Below are 9,426 nucleotides of genomic sequence, written 5' to 3' on the forward strand. Positions count from 1 at the left end.
GCCAGGCCGGGCCGAGTTGGGCCCAGTCGGCTGCCCGGCGGGAGGCCAGAGGGTGAGGCCTGCAAGGCCCACGAGGCTCGCGCTTCCCCCTCTCTGACCCCCGCTCAGCTGCTTCACATCTTCTCCTCCTTTTTTTCCTGTTTTCCCCTACTTAAATACGTTATTGCAGAGGCGTTATCACGGGACATTCTGCTACCCATTGGCTCGGCCTTGGCCAGCAGCGGGTCCACCCTAGGCCCGGCCGAGTCCACTGAACAAAGGGGAGCGACTTCTAGCAGTTTCCTACAGAAGCTACCACCTTAGGCCCCCCCTCACTAACAAAACCAGAACAAACCACCAAATTCCATGTGGGAACACAAACCGAGCAAAGAAATTGTCACGCAGGAAGCACTACCCGTGTGCCGCTGGGATGATGGATCCGGAGAGTTTGTACTGCGGACAAAGCTGATGCTGGGCCGTTGGGGTGCCCGTGGGAACGAAGGAGAGAATGAGCTTGCCTCTTCTGCTGCTTCTATAAAATAAGATATCAAGAGTTTAAAAAGGAACCTTGTGGTACTTTGAGAGCCCTTCTTCTCCTGGGGAAGGTCTTTGCTGGCAGCCCTGGGGCAACAGGGAACCGGGAGAGCAGGACAGGGCAAGGGGCTGTGAAGGAAGGAGGTGAGTGTTACCCGGAGACTGCATCGAGGCTGGAGGGAAGATGCATCCTGGGGAGAGCAGAGCCAGACACACCAAAAAAAAAAAAAAAAAAGCAGCAAGAGGGAGTGTTTCCCCCTACATTTTGGGGCTGCTGCAGTGTTTTATACAGTTTAAAGAGAGGCAAGGTGCAATGCAGGCAAAGGAAAAGCATGTGCTGTCATCTTAGGAAGCTGGGAAGGGGATCGCGTTTGCATCACTTGATGAGTAAGTTTGTGTCCTCTGCGGAGCAGAGGTGCCAAGGGACACACTCCCGGGACTTTTTATTAGTATACTGCGTTGTTTCACTGTCTCTGATTACCAGAACCACTTGATAACAGGGTATGCTCTTCAAAGAGGTACTAATGATTTTTAGCTGAAAATCAGCAGCAGTGCCTGCCTCCTGTTGCTATAGTCATCAGTTTTGAAAAATGGAAATCCAAACTTGTAACTGAAACCGCCTTCTCAATGAAAATCAACGTTTCCTTGGCTTTGCCCTGCTATTGTTGAAGACAACTCTGGTTGGTGTTTACACTCTTAAGTGGCCCTTAGAGCCTCGTTTGCAGTTTGTGAAGTGCCTTAGGAGAGACCTAAAAACCCCTCTTAGTGCCAGACCCAAATTCTGCTGACTTCAGTGATGCTGCAGAAGGATCGCAAGGACTGAAATTGGCTCCAGTTTTTGGGGTTTTTTTCTAAACTGAAATTCACCACTGAAAATGGTGAAGATGCATTGAACTGTGCAAGCAGTGGTGAGATTTAACTCCTAAGGGCTGGACTTTGTTAGGAAAGATGGCCCCAACATCTAGGGGTAATGGTTTTAAAATAGAGGGAGGTAGATTTAGATTAGATATTAGGAAAAAATTTTTTACGCTGAGGGTTTTAGAGCACTGGCCCAGGTTGCCCAGAGAGGCTGTGGATGCCCCATCCCTGGAAACATTCCAGGCCAGGTTGGCCGGGGCTCTGAGCGACCTGATCTGGTTGGAGATGTCCCTGCTCCTTGCAGGGGGGGTTGGACTGGGTGGGCTTTGAAGGTCCCTTCCAAGCCAAACCATTCCATGATTCTGTGTTTCCGAGTATGCTGTTAACCTGGGCTAATGATTGCACAATGAAAACTTGCTATAAAAAAGGCACTTGCAGTTGAAGTCATCAGTTGGTCGGGGTTGACTTGGGCTTAGGACATGCCTACTGGAAGCTGCCTGTTTCTGGATGACACTCAGATAGTTGTAGTCACCCAAACTCTGATGCTTACAGCCTCTTGGAACAAGGCAGAGCTTTCTTGGGGATAAGAACTTACTTTCTACCCTAGAGGTCCCTGTATTTGCTGCTCTATGGAGTACAGGAGTTTCTAAGTTTCCTCTGGAGCTCCAAGGAGCATCAAAAACCTTGAGTAAGGATTCCCAGCAGAGGTAAAATTGTGCTTGTGCAGGAAGGCATTTTGGCTACAGGTGGTTCTTCCATGTCAAATGCAGACAGTTAAACATCGTTGTGGGGTGTTAATTATAAACAAATAGAACACACTGCTCCTGGGGAGGAGATGGCAAGTAGTGACCCATTGCTGCTGAGACATGGGGAATGCTTGAGGAGCTGGAGTACTTGGCCATGTCTTGGAAACTCTTGGGACAAACTCCTTGGCCTGCAGCAGCTGTGCAGCGGGGATGAGAGCCAGGCACATGGGAGCAGCCAGCCTCCTGTGGAGCTCAGGTGCAGCATTGCAAGGGCAAGAGGCCTCCGGGTGTTTGCTCTTCTTTCCCCGTTTCCCCTCTCGATGCCCTCAGTGACGGGACTTTGCATTCTCTGTTGCAGGCAGTGGCTTCCGCGTGACAAAGTCTATCCCCTCGGCGTGGACGACACAGTGGACAAGTTAAAGATGCTGGAAGGCCGAAAAACCAGCATCCGCAAGTCTGTGCAGGTGGCATATGACCGAGCCATGATTCACATGAGCCGCGTGCGGGGAGATCATCCCTTTGTGACGTCCAGTTATCTGTAAGGGGTCGGGGTGGCCACTCCTCCTTTTCCTCCAGACCCCGCTGTCGGCAGAGCGGACAGCCTCGTGCGCTGACCGGCCGGGGGACGCCGTTCCCAGCAGCTGTCAGCACTCCTCGAAGTACCCTGAAATGTGCCAAAAAGCCTGTCCAGCTTCTTTCTGAATGTGTCTCGCTGAAGAGCTGGCAGGAGATGAAATGTAGAGTCCACAGGGCCGGGAGTAAGGTAGCTAGGAAAAGCTGCCAAGTGACGGGAGCCAAGGTGGGCTGGTGCAGTGAGCAGAGCGCAGCACTCGGATGTTCAGGCCTCACGCACCCTCTGCCTCTGCCTCCCCAGTGCCAACGGGGTTTTGGAGTCATCAGCCAGCCCCGAGTAATTCCTGGGAACCCGTCACCACTGTAACGGAACCAGGATCCTTTATGGAAATCCCAACTGGACTTTCTTGTGCCAAATTTACCCTAACCATCATTGGCCTTTTTATTTTTATAAATGACATTGATTGTCCCATCACATTACAAAAAAAAAAAAAAATCGTAGCTGGGAATTGGTGTTACGATTTTCCTGCCTACATATGTAGTGGTTTTGTGTTAGATTTCTCTCATGGCATTTAGAAAAGCCTGAGATATTTTGGTAACCTTCCCCTTTGCTGCACATGCTTACATCCACAGATGCACAGAGCTTTAAATACAAAAAGCAAATTACCTGGTTTTTGCGTGCGTATGTTCTAGAAATTGATTTGGTGGTTTCACATTTAAATTCTGGTTTCTGTGGCTGTGCCTGTTCCAGTAACATTTCATACCATGGTTTAGTGCAGTACTGAGTCAAAGCAAGGATAAGTTCCTTTTTTTTTTAAGAAGCAAAACTAATTTTGGAGGTGTCTGATGAGCTGGAGCAGCTTTTGCAGGCGCTGAGGTTGATCAGGGTTGAAGGGAGTTACATCTTTTGTGTTGGGTTATGCACATTTGGTGTAAGGCTCCTCTTCCTTTCTTCCTTTTTTTTTTTTTTCTCCTGTCTCTCCGACGTTTCCTCTGGCTCGCTTTGGGTTGAAACCAAGCACTAACTAGAGCACACGACCGTTTTGCCTTTCCACCTTCTCCCACACACGTGTATCCTTTACCCAGTGTGTGGGTCTCCAGTGCTGTCATCCTTTAAAACCCAGGTAAACCCAGCTCTGCAGACAATCCCTCTTTGGGTTTGCGTTGCAAAAACGGGGACACCTGATGTGGGAAACTCGATGACAAAACTTTTTCTATTAGCCAAGGATTTCATGATTTCTCCAAGCTCTTGTGTTGTGTATCCCTCTTTGCTTTCCCATTTTAAGAACCAAAGGTGCAGAGCAAGATTGTAGATTGAATATCATCATTTCCCTTTTTAACTCAATATTTTTTTATTATTTTAACTTTTTCATACTGAAGAGAATATGGGGTCAAATGAATAATAATTAATAATAATGAATAGCAGGGAATAATCACTGCCATTTCTACTTGGTCTACTTTTTTAAAATACCACTTCTTATACATTGGGACACAGAACCACACTTGAAGGAAGATTCCTGTAACATATAGAGATGGGGCGTAGGATTTTGTAAAAATAATAATAATAATAATAATGCCTATGGAGTGTGGCTAGGTAAGGATGTTGTGTATATAGCTGTAAAATATTGTTCTAAATTATTTAGACCTATTGTCACCATTCTTGAAGTCCTCAGTTGTGTTGCTGGGTCTTTTATATGCACACAGTGTAATTTATTTAAAGGAACGTACACTTTTCCAGGTGGTAGCTCAGCTGTGGACTTGTGACCTGTGTATATGTTTCAAGATCTTGGGATTTGGTTTTTTTTGGTTTGGTTTTGTTTGGTTTTGTTTTTTAAATGACATTTTAGAATTTGAATTGGCTGATATCCTGCTGTTGCTACGGGACCTAAACGTTACTGTCAGTCTGCTGTAAAGCACAGATCGCTCTATTTATTGTAGAAAGTGAGTTTATTTGCTTTCTAGAGTTGTTTATATCAGATGGTATAAGAGAGGTAATAAGAAAATCTATGCTTGTAAAGAAAAAAAAATGCTAATTTTACCAACTATAACCTAACTGTCTAAGACTATATTTTCTCTCTGAGAAATAAATGTTCTAATGTATTAAAAAAAAGAGAGTCCTTCCTTGCTAGTGTTGTCTTGAGGTCCAGGACATAACTGTGGTGGTTTTTATTCATCCCAGTCATCCCAGATGTAGGGGTACAGCGATTGCAAAGAGCGGTGATAGGGAAGGGACGCGCGGAGGGATTTCTCATGCTGCCTCGCACATCTCCTGGAGATGAGTGTGTTCCCTGTGTGGTGGGTGACAGGGTTGGGTGCTGCAGGGTGGGATCCCAGGCGGGGAGGTGGCCGAGAGCCTCGAAGGGATGGACATTGGGAATCTGGGGCTTGAATCCCGTCTGGTGGTGCTCATGGTGGGCTGGCGGCTCCTGCGCTGCCGGGCCGTGGGCAGTGGGATTTGCCAGCTAATGGAGACGGGAGCCGAGCAATGCGGCTGCAGCAGGGCTGGGCTCTGCAGCCAGGCTGGTCCCTGGCTCCTGGCTGGGCAGGGTTTCTCATCTTAGCAGGGCTCCTGTGTTGTCTCTCCTCTCAGATGCATTTCCCTGCCTGCGCAAGTTCGCATTGCTGCAGGTGGTGGTGCCCAGCGTCTCTCTGCAGACCCCGCGTTTCGCTGGAGGCTGCTGCTCCCCAAGGCCACCAGGAGCACGAAGCCCCCCTGGGGCCAGAGGCACAGACCCACCGCCGTGCTGCAAAACCCCGCAGGAGCCGGAGGGTGCTTTTCCCTTTCTCCCATGCCGTTGTCAGCCTGAGTGCCCCAAGTTCTGAAGGGGACAGACACAGTCACCTGCTTTGAAGCCTCATCCTGGCTCTCACCTCCCTGCCAGCACGCCCTCTGCCTCCTGTGCTCACAGAATTGTGAGCCTGATCCATGGAAAGCCTCAGTTTCCAATAATCTCCTGTCCCTTTGGCCACCATGCTGTCATAGTCCCTGACCCTCATCTCCAGCTGATGCTGAAATACCGAGTAATTAAATTCCTGGTTTCCCCGTAATAGGTTTGTCCTTTTGGATGCTTCTGCTTTCAGTTGGAAGGGGAGGCTGCCACAGGGCTCCTTGGCAAAGCTGCGTTTGCCCGGCCTGGATCCGGCCTCGGCAGCAGCATCTGTGGGAGCTGCTGAGATCTGCCGTCCCTCCGGAGCTGGTGTGACAGTGTCTCCCAGAGCCGCCGCAACCGCCACCTTTGCCCAAAACCCGTAATCAATATGCAGTGGTGCAAGCAAAACTTTCTAGAGGAGAAATTTAATTTCCTTTTGATTATGTGGTGCATGTCAGGTGCTTCAGGTGCAGTCACCAGCCTTGCCCCATCCATTTCTCTGTGTTTCTTTTTGGAGTTGCAAAAAAAGGGGAAACAAAATTCTTGAAAACAAGAAGATTCCCTGGCTCAGCATGCAGGCTGGTTAAGGACACGGCTCTTTATCCAGCACGGGGGCGATGTTAAAGACCAGCAGATTTTGATTAAGGGCAGGGAAAGTTTGTCGGATTTCTGCAATCATTCCTAATTTTCTTAATTTTTTTTTTTTGTTAAGTTACTGGGTGCAGGGACGGCAGGTAATGGCCAAGAAGGAGTCACGTCCCAGACCTCAAGAAGGATCTTGTTTGTGGCCGTGCCCTTCAAAAAGCCTCCTGGAGGAGAGCAAAATGCAGGAGCAGGGTGATCTGTGCCCCTCTGGCTGCTGCAACGCTGGCTCATGGAGTGCTGGGGGTGCAGGGGCCGTGCCCAGCCCTGGGCGCCCGCAGGTAGGTGCTCACACACGTGCATTTATTTTTGGGACGGGTCTCCTTAGGGCAAGTGCTGCTCCCACACCCACAGAGGAGGAGGTTTTCCGATCACAAATGCTGGCTGTGCATCCAGAGCCGTAGGTGCAGCCAGGGGTCGGCTCTCCCTACATGCTCATTAATTATAATTGTAAGTATAATTAGCACTTTCTATAGACACATAGCGTATATGCACTGCAGGAGAAAAGAGTGGCAGCTTTTTCCTCTGTGTGACTCAGCCAGACCCTCGGGGGGGGGTCCGCGTCCCCTTTGGTGAGGACAAGGGAGTTGACACTGGGCGCTGTGTGTGCGTTTGTCCTTGGGCTTTTTTATGTGAGAAAAAATGGAGAGAAGGAACAATGTGGAGCCAGCTCCTCAGAGACAGATGGATAGCAGGTGACAAAATTTAACGGTGCCGCCGTGCTGAGGATGAATCCTCTCCTGCTCCAGCCTCCCAAAATAGCCAGGATCGGCATCCACTGGAGCTGGTATCCCCATGCTGCCCTGGGGTGAGGGCCACTGTGGTGGGGAGCGAGGGCTTGGGGAGGGAGGGCAGAGGGTGAGTAATACGTATTTAACGTGTGCCTCAGTGCTCAGAAGGCTGGAGCTTGGGCAGCAGCTAAGAGGAAGCAGTGAACCGTGTGTTTTTATTTTTCTTCCTTGCAGCAGCAGACATGGGCAGCCCGTGTCCTTGGAGCAAGCCAGGGCCCCTTTGCAGCTCAGGATGGGACTCTGATCCTGGGAAGGATGGAGATGAGGAATAAAGGCAGCTTGAATAAACCGGACAGGCAGATAAAGGTGAGGATGAGGAGGAAGGGGCAAGCGAGGGAGATGGGACCAGTGCATGGCAAAGCTTTTACCCTGGTTCTTACTTCAATTGTGTGAGATTTCGTGCCCGTCAGCCAGGGCTGATCAACCCTCGTTAGAGCAGAATTGATATCCCCTGCAGACCGTGTGGGTCGAATGGAGTTGGGTTCCACTTTGCAAGGCGATGGAGCTGCTGGAGCCCCATGAGCTGCAGCGCTGTGACCCCGGGTGGTAAGCCATGAAGCCCTGCAAGCTGGGGAAACCCAGCTCACCACACGCCCTGTGGCTACAGCACGGGCTGGGTGTTTCCAGGGGCAAAAATAACGAGCCCTGCAGTTACTAAACTCCCTGCAGTGGCTCCCTGTCACTTTTTCTCCATCCTAGACAGGACCTGCAGCTTCTAAAACCTGGGTGAAACCCCAATTGCTGGTGGGTGCTCGGTTCCCCCTTCACAGATGTGGAGGTCAGGCCACCCTCCAGTGTCACCAGCCACAGAGACAGCCCGCTCACCTCCCCGCCAGGACCCAACCTTTCATCCAGAGCCACACTGATGTTTCCAGGCTGGGAGGAAAGATGGGGGCCTCATCCTGGGCTACCTGGGGACAGGGATGCTCAGCACCTTGCAAGATTTGGGGTACAGTCACCCCTTGGCTGTAACGGCCTTGATTCCAAAGGACAAGAGGGCACTCGTCCTGAAAAGGATGCTGAGCCTGCGGCAGGATCTGGCCAGGTCAGGGAAGGCTATCCGAAACCCGTACTGGCTCCTGCCAGTGCTGAGGCCAGAAACAACCCTGATGGGCTCTCCCGGCCCAGGCTAAAGGTTCCCCGATGGCACCTCTCTGCAAAGCAGGAAGTGCAGGGAGCGGCATCCAGGAGAGGTGTCCAGGGGCCACTTTGGTGCTGGGGACACGGCTGTGATGGGACACAAACCCTGGATGGGGACAGCAGCTGTGTGGCCCCGGTGGGACCCAGGGGAAGGAGCTGGAGAGCCAGCCCTTCACAATGGGTTCTAACAAAGCCTGGGCAACAAACACAGGTGATTAGACTTGCCCGGAAGTAATTATATTTGTCTCCTTACAACACAAAGAGCAGGAGCTAGTCCTTATTTCACAGGTGGAGAAACTGAGGCACAAGGAGCGTTCTTGCCCCTCATGAGGCCAAACAAGGCCCACCACCCCCAATCACGTCGTAAACATGTGCCAGACCACACAGTTGTTGGTTTGGGGCTTTGTTGGGTTTTTTTTCCTTCTTTTTTTTTTTTTTTTTTTTTTTTTAATTTCTAAGGACCACCACGTCTGTCTCTCGGAGAAAACAACAAAAGGCACACACAAAAATGAAGTCCAAATGGTTGAGAAAAACAACTCTAGATTAGTAAAGGGATTTCTTGAGACACTGTTTGGAGTTTTATTGGCAACAAGGCTCTGCCTTTCACATGCTTGGCCCCGGCCTCGCGGCCCGCTGCCTTTTCCCATCGAGAACAGCAACGGAAAGCGGAGGAACCGGGAACCTCCGCACCCTGTTGAGATAGCCCACATTGCCCCGCGGGAACACTGGGATAAACCCGGGGTGGCCCAGATCCGTTCCCCCCGCCATGCCCTCCTCCACCCAACCCTTGGCACGACGTGGACGGCGCCTGCCCGTGAGAAGAACCTGTCCAGTTAAAACATTCACGAGTGGGTCGATTTAAAAGCAGACGGGGGCAAGGGCAGCCCAGTCCTTGCTGGCCCTGCAGGAGAAGCCCTGGGAGGACGTGTCCATAGGGCTGGGGGCAGCTGGTGCTGGATCCAGGAGTGTTCATCCCCAGAGAGTCCCACTGGCAGCACCAGTGTGGCTCTGCCCTGCAGCACTCAGAAGGGCATGCGCCAGCAGCCGATGAGCCCGGATACCCTGTTTCCTCGACATGGCTCTCCCCTGCTTCCCGTCACCTTTAAACGCCCAAATCCTCTTCGTAGGTACAGCCTTGAGATACATATTTCTATTGGACCGCTTCCTGGCAGATGCAGCACTGCAAAAAAATACGTTGGGGCAGAAATGCAGCTCTGAAATGTCCCCTGCCTCCGGAGGGGTCCGAAGCCGTACCCAGACATCCTTCCCAGGCGTGGAGAGGATGGGGAGAAC

General features: G+C 51.0%; 1 protein-coding gene across 5 annotated transcripts in view; it reads left to right on the forward strand.

Annotated features, from left to right (window-relative positions):
* The window catches only part of BRPF3 (bromodomain and PHD finger containing 3), a 37,893-nt gene extending 28,602 nt beyond the window's left edge, over positions 1–9,291 (forward strand). For 3 of the 5 annotated variants that reach the window (XM_086765773.1, XM_086765772.1, XM_086765774.1), the window contains 6 exons: positions 2,476–2,655; positions 5,281–5,460; positions 5,742–5,939; positions 6,273–6,483; positions 7,168–7,299; positions 8,593–9,291. In XM_086765773.1, the coding sequence (XP_086621899.1) occupies positions 2,476–2,655; positions 5,281–5,460; positions 5,742–5,939; positions 6,273–6,483; positions 7,168–7,299; positions 8,593–8,970 (1,279 nt within the window). In that variant the 3' untranslated portion in view covers positions 8,971–9,291. Of the gene's footprint in view, positions 1–2,475; positions 4,803–5,280; positions 5,461–5,741; positions 5,940–6,272; positions 6,484–7,167; positions 7,300–8,592 lie in introns of those variants that run through there. The other 2 variants (XM_086765776.1, XM_086765777.1) reach the window with 2 other exon arrangements.
* Positions 9,292–9,426: the final 135 nt, after the last annotated feature.

Source organism: Chlamydotis macqueenii, chromosome 23, assembly GCF_036417535.1.
Source record: "Chlamydotis macqueenii isolate bChlMac1 chromosome 23, bChlMac1.mat, whole genome shotgun sequence".
NCBI lineage: Eukaryota > Metazoa > Chordata > Aves > Otidiformes > Otididae > Chlamydotis > Chlamydotis macqueenii.